Source organism: Rhineura floridana, chromosome 7, assembly GCF_030035675.1.
Source record: "Rhineura floridana isolate rRhiFlo1 chromosome 7, rRhiFlo1.hap2, whole genome shotgun sequence".
Lineage (NCBI taxonomy): Eukaryota > Metazoa > Chordata > Lepidosauria > Squamata > Rhineuridae > Rhineura > Rhineura floridana.
This window is the reverse complement of record NC_084486.1, coordinates 35,559,719-35,574,486: the sequence shown is the minus strand read 5'-3', so window position 1 is coordinate 35,574,486 and position 14,768 is coordinate 35,559,719. Positions and strand designations below refer to the sequence as shown.

General features: G+C 41.6%; 1 protein-coding gene across 1 annotated transcript in view; it reads right to left on the bottom strand.

Moving 5' to 3' along the window:
• Positions 1-14,768, bottom strand: part of LOC133388826 (collagen alpha-1(XIII) chain-like) — a 154,399-nt gene that overhangs the window by 81,513 nt on the left and 58,118 nt on the right. The window contains exons 14-17 of the mRNA XM_061635208.1: positions 14,585-14,626; positions 13,480-13,506; positions 11,677-11,712; positions 9,045-9,107 (exon numbers count right to left, since the gene is read on the bottom strand). Coding sequence (XP_061491192.1) covers positions 9,045-9,107; positions 11,677-11,712; positions 13,480-13,506; positions 14,585-14,626 — 168 coding nt within the window. The remainder of the gene's footprint in view (positions 1-9,044; positions 9,108-11,676; positions 11,713-13,479; positions 13,507-14,584; positions 14,627-14,768) is intronic.

Sequence of the window (14,768 nt, the reverse complement as noted above, 5' to 3'; positions counted from 1 at the left end):
TAAAATGAGATGTGAACCCGACGTCTTTCATCAAACCACCAGAGGGCAGTCCAGGATCTCAGTTTAAAACTCGGAAAAAAAGACAAACACTGTTCAGTTCTACCTTACAGGACGATCTCCTGCTGGTATCCTCTTTAGACTACAAGTTTTAGGGAGCTTTTATTTTTCTTAACTGTGAAATTGACACTTCCTTCTGATTACTATCCAACTGGAAAACCAAGATTAAGAAGATCCTTATCTCCAGAGTTTAATGAGCTGGCTGTGCTGACACACAGGGTGTGAAACTCTTGATGAAGTATCTCTTTCATCTCTGAGAATGCATATGCTTTGTTCAGCTATTTGGAAAATCAGCCAGCTACCTCTAGATAGGTATGGAGAACAACATTAGGATATGCTTAATACAGATATTAGTTGCTAATAATTACCCATATTCATCTTAATATACAATTTTGTATTTCAGTGAAGATGGTTTATAACTGTGCTGTCATTGCATCTTCGTCCCTACTGGCCACTGAATAGTTGCACTGTCCTACCCCAGTAAACTCCTGCCTTTTTTGCCATCAAGAAATTCCCACGCTAAGGATGCAGGGTATTTCTGCTCTTTAGTGGCACTCTTACCGGCATGGGAGTGTATGATGTGATTCAGGATAGTAAAAAGGGTGAACTGGGGAAACCTATACAATTCAAGGAAAAATTACAACTGTATGGCTGTAAAGAGGAATAACCATCCACCTTACATCTTCTTACTACTCATTTGCAATTATAGTTACACTTCATTTTATTAAACCCAGAAAATGTGCACGTTTGTGTGTGTGTGTAAATGATCCCAAGTGCTATAAAATAGTCTGGTTGAACACCCCACATTGGCCCTTCCACTTAACAAAACACTAAGACTAAATGGAAGTGGCTTGTGCTTGAAATTAGTAAATTTCATTTTACTCACTGATTAAATAACAAACCTCTGAAGGACTTCCATTCTAAACAGTAAATCTTACTGATTGTTATGGGCAAATAAGAAAAAAATAGTTTCTCTCACAACATCATAAAGCCAGAGAAATGACCTTCCTTAAGGAGGCACTGCTAGTGTGAAAAGGAGTTATACGGCTCTTCCTGACCCTCAGCATGTAATGAGTGAGGTGGAAGATGGAGGCTGAAGGGTCAATGCTGGGGCCAATAGGACAACCTACTATTTTTCTGAGTCTTTTTGCTTCTTTTGAGAGTTTCAGTAAGTATGTACATAGGGTGATCCAATGAATATCAATTAGCTATAGTACGCCAAAGGTTCTGAAGGAGATAGAACAATCATGAGACCAGGTCCTCTAATCAATCAGCAACAATGAGACAGACTGTGGGAGCTTGTACCTTTTAAAATCAAGAGCCTGTGGCATGAGCAACCTGCTGCCTATACCACTCTGATACCACACAGACTATCAAGAACTAGTCTCTAGCACATCTAGCATAGACCCATGGCACAGTGTAAGTTGTAAAGGTCAATTGGGCATTAGCATACATATACAACTAACACAAATTCATGGGCTCATTCTCCATCTTTAGAATGCAGGGAGCTTCCTTACCTGATATTAGCAGGTTTGTTTTAAGCAGGTTTGGAATCTAAAGAGAAATTAAATGCAACCTCACTACTAAGCCAGTCTAGGCAGCTGCCCTAAGCCTAGGGCAGCAGATTGTAAGGGGCTGCATGTCCGCACAGTAGATGATATCAAGGTTTTTATTTCCTACAAATACTTTATGGCCCCTCCAGAATGGTGTTTTATTACAGGTGCATTCTGCAACATATTCTTGACACAATAATAGAGCATCAGTGGTGGATTTACTCTGCTTTGTTTTGTTCTGTGATGCTTCCCCAAAGCTACCACATTATTGCTGTCTGGAGGACCTATAGCGCCTCAAAAGCAGGACAAAAATAAACCTGTATATTTGTGGTATAAAAAGTTATGGGATTTCAACAGGAAGTTATGGGATAGGCACTGACTGGAAATGAAGCAGTATGTCTGCCACAAACCTTTTACAGGCACAAACAGTATTCACAAGATGGATTGCATATAACAGCTCCAATATCATCATGAGCAGAAATCATTAGGGATGCACAATAGAAAGGAAGGGGCCCCTAATTGTCCTCATGGACAATAAGGAATAAAGGAAATATGGAGTCTTTAAAAAGCATGCATAAAATTAGGGAGAATATGGCCATTAATTTATCCCAACACGTGTGCTGAGAAGCCAAGTATATTGGTATATATTGTTGTGCACTGCCTTGATATTTTGTGATATGTTATGTGAGGGGTTGGTATATACATACTTTTATAAACAAATAAATGCTGGTCTAGGTAGGTTGTGATGTGTACATTGAAAAGAAAAGACAGCCAAACAGCCATTTTTAGATGAGGTTGTACACACTCACATTTACACTAAAGTACGAATCTCAGCTCCTAAGACATCTAGCCTCCTACAGTTTGCTTTGGCTTTTGTGGATCTTGGCCAAAATTGTTGTAATACTCTTTTTTAAACACAGGAATATATTTAAAATGTATAGGTTCAATATATATTTTAACCAAATAGATAACATATGGGCATGAAATCATGTTAGACTCTCAAGAAGGCCCTGAGTAGCAGAAAAAGAGAAGGGAGTATGCCAAACCTCAACATCAGGATCTGCTGATTTTGAGTGGATTTGATGTGTCAGCTAACCAGATATTGTGAAGAAACCCCAACCCATCTCACAAGGTACAGAAGGGCAAGAAGTCATCAGCCAGTTTGAGAAGTCAAAGAAGTGCCTTTGCAAAGGTCACATTTCACCAAGCACAGAAAGAAAGATTTCACTGTTTGCCGCTGAATGTGCCTAGTACAGGCGGAACATGAAGCGTCTGCTAATGGTTAAGCACAACACAGATGGATATGCTATTAAATAGGCCACAGGTCTGTCTTAGGTTGAGCGATTTATAACAATACATTGTACTGAGTAACATTTCCCATATCAGATTGACATCATGCCCACCTTCATGCTAGGTTCCCCCTTTTCACCCTGTCCAAGAAACAAAAAATATGGAAATAGAGAAGAAACAGGTAGAAATAAGAAATTAGAAAGAATTAACTGCAATGACAACAAGTAGATGAGAAATTAAAGTGGTTCACTCAAGAAATATGTAGGTTGTAGTCTAGATAGACAATTAAAATAAAGTTTAAGATGGTATGAAAGGGCGCACAGTGTACATATACATTTTTCTTTTGTTCTACTGTCTCTGGCTATGGTCAAACAGGCTTCACAAGCACTATAAAACCCTACAACGTTGTTTGACCGGAAATAATAGCACAGAGCACAATTTGTAATAGAACTCAGCAATGGCATCTGTATTCAATGCTGGGATTCAATCCTAGAACATATGACATAAGAACAGGAGAAAGCACTCCTGAGTGATTGCAAAATACATTCCTCTCCCTACTAATGGCAGAAAGCTTTGCACAGCAGAAATTAGAATTTCCAGAACAGAGTGGTATTTCCACTTGCATGTGGAATCATTTTTAATAATGTATACTAAACTATTGTAACCCACCCTGGGATCTCAGGGTGAAGGGCAGGTAATGAAATAAGAAGAAGAAGAAGAAGAAGAAGAAGAAGTCTCTAGAAATTAAGCACTGCAAAAGTGAGAAAAATTGAATGTACTAACTACCCACCACAATATCTCTTATCATAACATATTCAAGTCAATAATGAAAAATAAAATGATTTGTCTTAACCCAAACATGTGCAGGGTATTTATTTTGCTCAGAAGAAATTCTGGAATTCTGATGATGAATATGAACTGAAAATAAGGGCATGGGTCAGTCCTAGTATTACACTATTATATTCACAGAGATTTTGTTAAGATGGAGATCTTATTCCATCTCCCTGAAAAACAGAACACAAAGAGAGTGGGCAGGAATGAGAACAGCTTTCAAAAGAGGCGATAAGTAGGAAATAAATTAAATGCTATTATAAAGAAAAAGGAGATTGCCCTTCTTTGTCCATATCTCGCCCCAAGTTGTGTCTGTGCCTTGTTCCGGTTCTCCTCAAGGCCACAGAACTGCTGGTTGTTCTATCAGCCAGCCCTTAGATCTCCAGGTGCTGCTTTTGAATGCCAGGTCGGTATATAATAAAACCTCCCTTGTCCACGATTTAATTGTGGATGAGGGTGCCGACCTGGCATGTATAACCGAGACCTGGGTGGGTGAGCAGGGAGGAGTTGCTCTCTCTCAGCTTTGTCCACCTGGGTATACAGTGCAGCACTATGGTAGATCTGAGGGTCGGGGAGGCGGGGTCGCTGTGGTCTATAGGAGTACTTTCTCTCTCACCAGGCATCCTGTCCAGATGGTGACTGGTCTAGAGTGCCTCCACCTTGTGCTGGGTCAAGGAGACAGACTGGGAATCCTGTTGGTGTACCGCCCACCTTGCTGCCCAACAGCTTCCCTAGCTGAGCTGACAGAGATAGTCTCGGAGGTATTGTTGAGGTCCCCCAAACTTGTAGTGTTGGGGGATATCAACATTCATGCCGAGACTGTCTTATCTGGGGCGGCTCAGGACTTCATGGCCTCCATGACAACCATGGGGCTGTCTCAATTTGTTACTGGCCCAACACATGTGTCGGGTCACACTCTTGATTTGATCTTCGCCACTGGTCATGGAGATGGTGATCTGGAGGTGGGGTGTTTTTCATCTACTCCATTGTCATGGACAGACCACCGCCTGCTGAGTTTTAGACTTACGACGACTCTTTCCCTCTGCAAGGGTGGGGGACCTATTAAGTTGGTCCGCTCTCGGAGGCTTATGGATCCTATTGGTTTTCAGAGGGCTCTGGGAGTTTTTCCAGCTGATAGTACTGGCGCTCCTGTCGAGGCCTTGGTCGAACTGTGGAATACGGAGATGGCCCGGGCTATCGACACGATTGCTCCCGCGTGCCCTCTTCGATGCAGAGCTCATACAGTTCCGTGGTATACCCCGGAGCTGAGAGTGATGAAGCAAGAGAGAAGGAGGCTGGAGTGCAGATGGAGACAAACTCCAGACGGATGCAATTATGCTTTGGTAAGTGCCTCCACTAAGTCGTATATAAAAGCGGTAAGGGCGGCGAAGAAGTCCCACTTCGCTGCCTCTATCAGGACATCTCTCTGCCGCCCTGCAGAGCTTTTTAGGGTTGTACGAGGACTCTTACATTCTGGTCCTCGAGATACCATTGAAACATCTGAAGCTCTCTGTAACGACATCGCAGGGCACTTCGCATGCATCCGTAGGGACCTAGACTCCGATGTTATGACAGATGAATCCATTGAAGTGTCCAGAACACGGTCTTGTCTTTCATTATTGGATGAGTTTCAGTTGGTGCAGCTTGAGGAAGTGGACAAGGTGCTTGGATTGGTGCGGGCGACCACGTCTGCTCTAGATCCTTGTCCATCTTGGCTAGTGAAGGCTAGCAGGACTAGTACCACCGGCTGGGCCAAGGAAGTGATAAATGCCTCCTTGAATGAGGGAGTAGTCCCTAGTAGTCTCAAGGAGGCAGTAGTGAGACCTCTTTTAAAGAAACCTTCCTTAGACCCAGATAACTTGAACAATTATAGACCGGTGGCAAATGTCCCCTTTTTGGGCAAGGTTCTGGAGCGGGTGGTCGCCGGTCAACTCCAGGTGCTCTTGGATGAGACTGATTATCTGGATCCGTTTCAATCCGGTTTTAGGCCTGGTTTTGGCACTGAAACAGCCTTGGTCGCCCTGTATGATGACCTTTGTCGGGAGAGGGACAGAGGGAGTGTGACTCTGTTGATTCTCCTTGATCTCTCAGCGGCGTTTGATACCATCGACCATGGTATCCTTCTGGGGAGACTCGCGGAGTTGGGAGTTGGAGGCACTGCCTGGCAGTGGTTCCGCTCCTACTTGGCGGATCGTCGCCAGAAGGTAGTACTTGGGGAACATTGCTCGACACCTTGGACTCTCCATTGTGGAGTCCCTCAGGGGTCGGTTTTGTCCCCCATGCTTTTTAACATCTACATGCAGCCTCTGGGTGCCGTCATCAGGAGTTTTGGAGTGCGTTGCCACCAGTACGCTGATGACACGCAGCTCTATTTCTCCTTTTCATCTTCTACAGGTGAGTCTGTGGATGTGCTGAATCACTGCCTGACCGCGATAATGGACTGGATGAGAGCTAATAAACTGAGACTCAATAAAGACAAGACTGAGACACTGTTGGTGAATGCCTTCCCTGCCCAGATGGTGGATGTTTACCCTGTTTTAGATGGGGTTACACTCCCCTTGAAGGAACAGGTTCGTAGTCTTGGGGTTCTTTTCGATCCTTCCTTGTCTCTTGAGGCGCAAGTGGCCTCGGTGGCAAGGAATGCGTTCTACCACCTTTGGTTGGTAGCCCAGCTACGCCCCTATCTGAACAGGGATGACCTCGCCTCAGTTGTTCATGCTCTGGTAACTTCTAGGTTGGATTACTATAATGCGCTCTACGTAGGGCTGCCCTTGAAGACAGTTCGGAAGCTTCAGCTAGTGCAAAACGCAGCAGCCAGACTGCTGACGAGGACCAGCCGGTCAGCACATATAACACCTGTTCTGGCCCATTTGCACTGGCTACCCATTTGTTTCCGAGCCAGATTCAAGGTGCTGGTTTTGACCTATAAAGCCTTACACGGCGTGGGACCGCAGTATCTTGTGGAACGCTTCTCCCGCTATGAACCGACCCGGTCACTTTGCTCAGCGTCTAAGGCCCTCCTCCGGGTACCAACCCATCAGGAAGCCCGGAGGACAGTTACTCGATCTAGGGCCTTTTCTGTAGAGGCCCCCGAACTGTGGAACAGGCTCCCCAGAGAAGTACGCCTGGCGCCGGCGCTTCTATCTTTTCGGCGCCAGGTTAAGACCTGGCTATGCTCCCAGGCATTTTAAGCGTTTAATGTTATAATTTTAATTTTTTTTTGTTTGCTGTTTATGTTTACTGTTGGTAGGTTGATTTTATTGTGATATTCTGTATTTTAATCTTTTGTACACCGCCCAGAGAGCCACTCGCTATGGGCGGTTTAAAAATGAAACAAATAAATAAAAAAATAAAATAAAAAAATCCAATAAGAGGAAGGAAAACTACAAAAGAAAAAATGAAGGTTGAATATTAAGGTGTAAATGTCTATTCCTCAGGGAGATTAGTCAGCAGAAAAAGAATATTATCTATAATCATTACATCGCTCATATAGGTTTGATGTCATTTCAGCAGACATGACTTTTCCTGAAGAATCCTCAGAATTGTAGTTAAGTGAGGGTTCTGCAAATTCTCCATCAGAGATCCCCAGCCTTCCATACGGAACACAGGATCAGCAAACTATAACTACACCAAGGGTGGAATTGGATGTTAGGCTTGAGGAGGGACTGCCATCGAAAATGACAAGTTCTCCTCTTCACTCCCATTACATTTAGGCAACTTAGGTAGCTTCCAGACAACCTGTTTATTGAGCACTCATCATCCTGATTTGTTTGCATACAGTTTGTGTGGAGATTTTATGATGTTGGCTTGGCTGTAGCATTCAGTATGATCTGTTTGCAGGGATAATATATCACACTGTGTCAAGCAATTGCTATCCCACACTTTCCGGTGCATTTTCCTGTCACCTTTCTTAATGCAAAAAATCCAGGTCTGGGTGTTTTTTGTATTTTTTTTGGAAGTGTATTTGTTGTGCAAGAGAGTCAAAGCCAGTATACTTGCTCAACCTGAATTTGCTGGTATGCTCTTGAAGCCCACCTGTGAAATAGTGACAGTCTGGAACCCCCCTTACCTGTATGATGCATGACATCACCACACTATACAGTTCTTTGCCACTGCCTGTTAATAAAATATGTGGAACAGGGGCTGGCAAAATGCACAGCATGATGACATCACAACATGGGTAAATGTGCCTAAAATAAACATTATGAGGAAAATGGATAAAACTCCATACAGGCTATTCTTTTTGTGGGCAGTCCCATACGAATAACAACATTTTCTGCCCTAAGAGTGACTATGCTACTGCAATGAGTGCACTAAGGAAAGATATGCAGCTTTACTGATTTTCATACCACACTGCAAACCTTGTACTTTAAAATGGGCTGCAAATTTGACATTTGAGACAACCCTCAGGCAATTCTCTAAATTTAGGATATCCAAACTGGTGCTGTCCAGATGATGCTTGACTCAATATCTCATCAGCATCAACCAGTATGGCCAACAGTAAAGGGTGGTGGGAATTGTTGTCCAGCAATAGCTTGAGGGCACTATGTTGACTGTTCCTGCTCTAAACAATAGATATTTGGTCTATGTTCAATCAAAAGAACATAATTATACATGTTCCAAATTGCACCTCTATTAAGATTCTGTAACAGTCATATTAAGTATATGAAGCATCTGTTGAAAGCAAGATACCTCTGCAGCAAGTGTAACCAGATGCAAAAGAAGGGAGGGCATCTGTACCTATAACAGATATATATGACAGAACATCAGCAGATGAAGCTTTTTTTCATTCCTGCATGGCAAACTGGACTTGCCAACGTTTCTTTTTCAAGGTACAGGCACCAACTTCTCATTTGTATCTAGTCATTCTACCATCAGTTAAAAAGCCTCTTGTAGTTGCCATTCTTAACTTAGCATCTATATCACAAATCTGCATATAACTAGAGGTGTTCATTTGAATACCCTTCATGTCTTGATCAGGGGAACAGGGTTGCACCCATGAGCCACTCCCAGCCAGCGTGTGAAGTGGTCCAACGTATTTTGAGGATTTCCATGCATGGAGGTCCTGATTTGCCCAAGATCCCCCTTTGCACGGAGGCATTCTATGCACATAGGGACTGCTTCAGATGCTGGCTGCTGATGTGACAAATTGGAACATGTGGCAGCAGTAGGGGGCATGGCTACTGGGCACAACACCGCCCCTCCTGTCAACATATGAAGAATGTTAGTATGAACATCCCTGTTGTAACTTACTGAAATAACAATCAGATGAATTCAGAATAAGGGAAATTGTTAGTTCAATCCAAAAGTTACCTTTGGGCCGGAAGGACCAGGAAGGCCAGGGGTGCCTGGTAAGCCAGCCTCGCCCTCCTCACCCTGAGGAAAAGAGGCAAAGGAATAGAGGAAGAAATAGAGATAGTAGCCGTTTTAAAAAATAAGTGTTCTGGATAAGAAGAAATATTATTATAGATGTAAACAGAAATCCCATGATGACACACTTGCTATCCTGGCCTGGGCGAGTATAGGAAAGAATCAGAAAAAACAAAGGAAAAGTCTGAAAAATTATGAAAAAGTGATCCACAAATATCCTCTTGTTCACAAAACTTGTGATACCAGCACTGCCTCCTATTAATTCATTTAGGGATTCTTCCTTTTTAACTACAATTTTCTTTGAGATTTTTTTTTTCTGTCAGTGTTGCCCAGTCTTTCAAAAATTACCACCAGGCCTCATTGTGATGTTTTTAAACATAGGCCTTAAATCATATTTGAGTCCCTTCTCCCTCTTTCTTTGGGCACTGCCAATGCATAAAAGGGGGGAAGTGTTTGTAATTTGAATGATTATAAAAAACACTTTAAGATTGAAATCCTATACACGCTTATCTAGGAGTAAGCTTCACTGAACACAATGGAAGGTACTTTTGAATAAACATGTATAAGACTGAGGCAAAATCCACTTTAAGCCTCATGTGTGAAAACACTTTTAGAATGAATACTAGAATACTAGAAAATGTTTCCCCATATTTTGAATCCACCCTTTAGATACTGAAGGCATGGAAGGTTATAATTCCCAAAATATCTTTGCCTGCTCAGTAAGAACTTCTGTCTCAGTATGGCTTCCATCTCAGCCTTCCGACCCATGTCCCCATCAATGGATACACATTCTACAACTCCCTCCTTGTAGGATGAAATAAATTCATATTTTTCATTGATTAAAGAAACCAGGCAGATTAATTACCATCTGTAAGAAAACATAAGCCGTTTGTTGGTCACACTCCCACACAATCTCATATCAATGACCTGCTCAGTCCTTTGGAGAGCTGTGAAGCCTCTAAATATTGCATGGACAGCTAATGAAGAAACCATCATTTTCACAGAAAAAGAAGACCATAAATTGGGCATGTTTCCACATGTAAACAGAAGAATAGTTTTGGGGTCACAGGGACTATGATTTTTACTTGCTCACAGAAGAAAAACCTCTCAGTTTATGCAGATCTAACAAGGTCTTGCCATTTCAACCACAGAGTGCATACAAACCCATTTAGGGGTTCCTGTTTCACAATAACCATAACCACTGGCTGCTGAAAATATTAATTTCTGTTTGTACTATTCTCTTTTTCTCTCTACTGTCTCCTTTGTTAGCATTCTGCCCCTTCCATCTGCTTAAAATAGAAGAGTGACAGCCACTGCACACATTACATTTTTTTAAAAGTCTAAACTGGAGATGTTTCAATTGTATACTTCACATGTAAAGTGTGAATATGACAAATACGTTTGCAAACACACTCTCTGCAGATAACTCTCCAGGGTGCCATGATTGGCTGCAGTTCCTTCTTGGTGTACACTTAGGCAATCCTTGGTTTCCCTCTCTGTAATACTGTGAAATCACCAATAGAAAAATGCTTCAGAGTTGTGAGTCAAATCTGACTCTATCAGCGTTTCAGCCACTTGACACATGATTATGTAATGAATGCTTCTCTTATCTTTGAGAACCATTGTGCTCCACTGGGTTACAATTACAGTTAGAGAAGTATGTCCCAAAGTTTGACCTTAGAGCTGAGTCCTATGACCCAAAGCAGTGGGTCATAAGATTTAGAAGCCAGATCTTGAAACCACTGGGACACAGAACTTTTGTACCAAAATCCACCTAACCAACTCATAAAATTCAGTGCAACTTACAGCATAATAACACAAGGAAATAATAATAAAAGGAATCACAGTAAAAACAACAGAAGTATCAAGTCTTACCAAATTCTTTATCGAAGGAGTAGGAAAGATGACCCACGTAAGGCATGTAGATAAAAGCAGATTCAAATGTTTAAGTGGGACATGCTACAGCCCCCTGATGAGACTGTACCATCCCAGAAGACATATGGGGAATTGCTTCTTTGAAAGTGCCCCCATATCAAAATATCTCTGTTTCTCTTTCCCTGATATTAGCCTTCTATGTGCAAGGAGGTTTTCATGTGCCCCTCTGAAAGTTTGAATCTAGCCTCGTTCAGAGTCAATCAGGAATGGAATCATTGAAGGATACTTCGCATTGGTACATTTTCCATATGAGTGTGAATTCAAATGAATTGTAAAATCTTCAAGGGTTTACAGCTTTTCCATACCCACATTCTCCTAGGAGAAATTGTCCCAAGCAACTAAGAAAGCTGAGCAATGCTTGAAAAATGGGAAAACTTCCCCAGTCCCACCCTCTTAGAACAGATTCTACGCATGGGGAATGACAGAGGTTGGGATGGCTCAAGGGGAAGTCACACTCACTTCAATCCCAGTCCCTCCTAACGAAGCTACTCAGGGTAGGAAATGACGAAAGTGCTATGCCTGGGATATGCTTGTGTGTATGTGTATGAGTAAGGCAAGGGAAGACCCACATTAATGCATTTAAAATACTGCTGTGCTTGTTTTATTTTCTAGTTCTATGTTTCTCAATTTTTGTTCATACCTTTCTTCCATGGTACCCCTGAACTCCAGGGTCTCCCTGTAAATGTCAAGTGAAAGAAAAATGAAATCAAGGACTGAGTTAGGCTGCATTGAGACTACAACCCCTCTCCCTTTTGGAACATGAACATAAGACTCTAAGGAAGACACTGATGCATACAGGAGACTCAAATAAGTGCTATGGGGCACTCATGTCCCTTGAGAATTTTTGAGCTCACATCACTCTACTACTGAACAATTCTAGCTTTTAGGGATCTGTATGTGGCCAGTCACTAAATTGACCCTCTTTGGAGGAGAACAAAAGGCAGTGACAAGCAGTGGTAAGGAGAATTCTATAGTATCAAAAATATGCAGGTTTTGATACCCAAGGCCCCATCTGCACTATATATTTAAAACACTATTATACCACTTTAAACAATCATGGCTCCCCCTATAGAATCCTGGGATCTGTGGTTTGTCAAGGGTACTGAGAATTGTTAGGAGCCCATTTCCCCCTCACAGAGTTACAATGCCCAGGTTCCCTGGTAAGAGGAATTGACAGTTAACACTGTGGGAATTGTAGCTCTGTGGGGGAAAGAGGGGTCTCCTAACAACTCTCAGTACCCTTAACAAACTACAGTTCCCAGGATTCTTTGTGGGAAGTGCAGGGCTGTGGAGTCAGAGTCGGAAGCAATTTTGGGTGGAGTCTGAGTCGGTAGAAATGTACTGACTCCGACTTCAAAATAAATTTTGATTGACAAATTTTTTAAAATATAAATTCAAAATGTCAAAGAAGCTTCCCATGAAGTCAGCTGTAGTTGAGCATTTCACCATAACTCAAGATGGAAAACATTTTGTGTGTCAGTGTATGACACAGGACCCAGATGAAGACAAATGCTGTGATGCCAAGATCAGTGCATATTCAGGCAGCGCTAACAATGCTCCTATGAGAGCTTTCAATTTAAAAAGACATTTATAGCCCTTTTGAGGGCTCTGGAGTTGGAAGCAATTTTGGATGGAGTCGGACAGTAGAAAAATAGAGGAGTCGGAGTTGAAGGTTTGGCGTACCGACTCCACAGCCCTGGGGAAGTGTTAACTGTTTAAAGTGGCACAATACTGCTTTAAATGTATTGTGTAGATGGGGCCTTAGTTCCCCTCTGTTCCAACAGTGGTGGAAGAATGATGGTTTCATAGCAAGTGCCTCACACACTTCCCAAAGTCTTCTAATTGTTCTAATAGTTCACAGTTCTAAATCAACTAGGACCTATACTGATATTCAAAATTGGTCTTACATGAATATGAGTGGGCCCAACATGAGTTCTTCACACAATCACATATTACCAATGTTCACACCAATAAACATATTAACAGAACAAAACTGATGAGGATAGAATAGACACATGACAAAGTCTCCAATTTCTTAGACTATCCAAAGCTACATTACTTAGAAATGCAAATGATTAAATGGTATATAAATATCTTAAATAAATAAATACATGTAGGTTTATCTGGAATCTGCTCCTTTGCTATATATTTAGGTCTGGTGTTTTTTTGTTTTTTTGAGATGCATTAAGCATGACCAGTCAGTGTCAGGGCTCATTTTTAAAACATTATTCCTCATTACTTTTTTTTGCAGGATTTTTCCTTGTTCATTTGCAAAGCATAACTGACCAATTCCCTTATAAGTAGACCATTTGGCATCATCTTGAGAATCCAGTTTATAACCGTATTCTGGATTTCACTGCATTTCACATTTCACTCACATATCATCAGAAATTTTAGAGGGCATTTATAATGTCTGGTATTTATTCTGAGTTGCTTTACTCACCTTTGGTCCAGGAGGTCCTGGCAAGCCCTGGAGATAAAAGCATATGACATCATAAAGTAGTAAAAACCTGAAAATCACCACAGCACTGGACAATATGGTAAGGTCTGTACTTCATTTACTTCTGCTTATACACCACTATGTATTTAACTTTTATTACTTGAGTCAGATTTGCAGAAATTATTCTCAATAGTAAATAAATTCATTCTACGACCCATATCAAATATGTGCTGATGTCTACTCCTGTCAGCAAGAGCTGTCCATTTTTAGTCGTACAATTAAGCATCCATGTTGTGTGATTACTCCTTTATAGGCCCCGATCTGTTCACTTTATTAAATGTCAGCTGATCCCTCACAATTATCTTTCCACACACTCAAACTATTAAGCTACTGTCCCAAAGGTCAAGAGAGAGCTTACTGGGATGACAAAAAGTCACCATAATGTGACTTATCACTCTTCCATGGTCACCAGAGTTGCCACTTTTCTGCCTGTGCCTTTCAAATTATGAAATTTTGTCAAATTTCAAATCTGTACAGAATTTCAATTCCATCTCAAAGTTAACCATGACCATAAGCACAAAATCAAAATTTAGTATCTCCTGTCTGCACAAAGAATCCCACAGCAATGGAAATATTTACATACCGTTGATAACTATCTTTTGAATCACCCACAGGTGACTCCCTCTCTCTCTCTCCCTCCCCCCCACTATCAGAGATAATACCTGCTATTATGCTCATGAGCTCTTATCCCAGAATTCAAGCAAGATCAGTTAAGAAAAACCCTCAACCTTGCCAGGAGTTGTTGAATCACTTTCCATTTACTTCAAGTTCACCCTTTGATCATGCACACAAATCAAGAGACTGAAATCAGTTCAGAGTGGTTTTTCATCATCCTCAACTAGGATACCTAAGTGAGTACTTGGACTTTTAGCTGATAACACTCAAATGATGCTGGCAGAAGTATGGTTTGCCCATCCCTTCATTAATCCATGCAATCACACAACACTGTTGAACAAAGCATGCATTATGTTTTTTGCAGGCACTGAGAAATGAATCATTTTCATGCAAGCAAATGCAGCACGCATAAGGGAAAAGATTAAACTGATACCTTTCCTTCCTTGCCTGGCTTCCCTGCTTCTCCTGTTTTCCCCTAGGGCAACAAAGAAATATGACGTTCTTAGACACTAGGTTGCTGGTCCTTATTTTAATGGAATGATTTCCACCTTTTGAAAATGCCTACTGTCACTGAGGGAATGCTACTGTGAGCAGAACATCAAAGATATTTCAAGCAT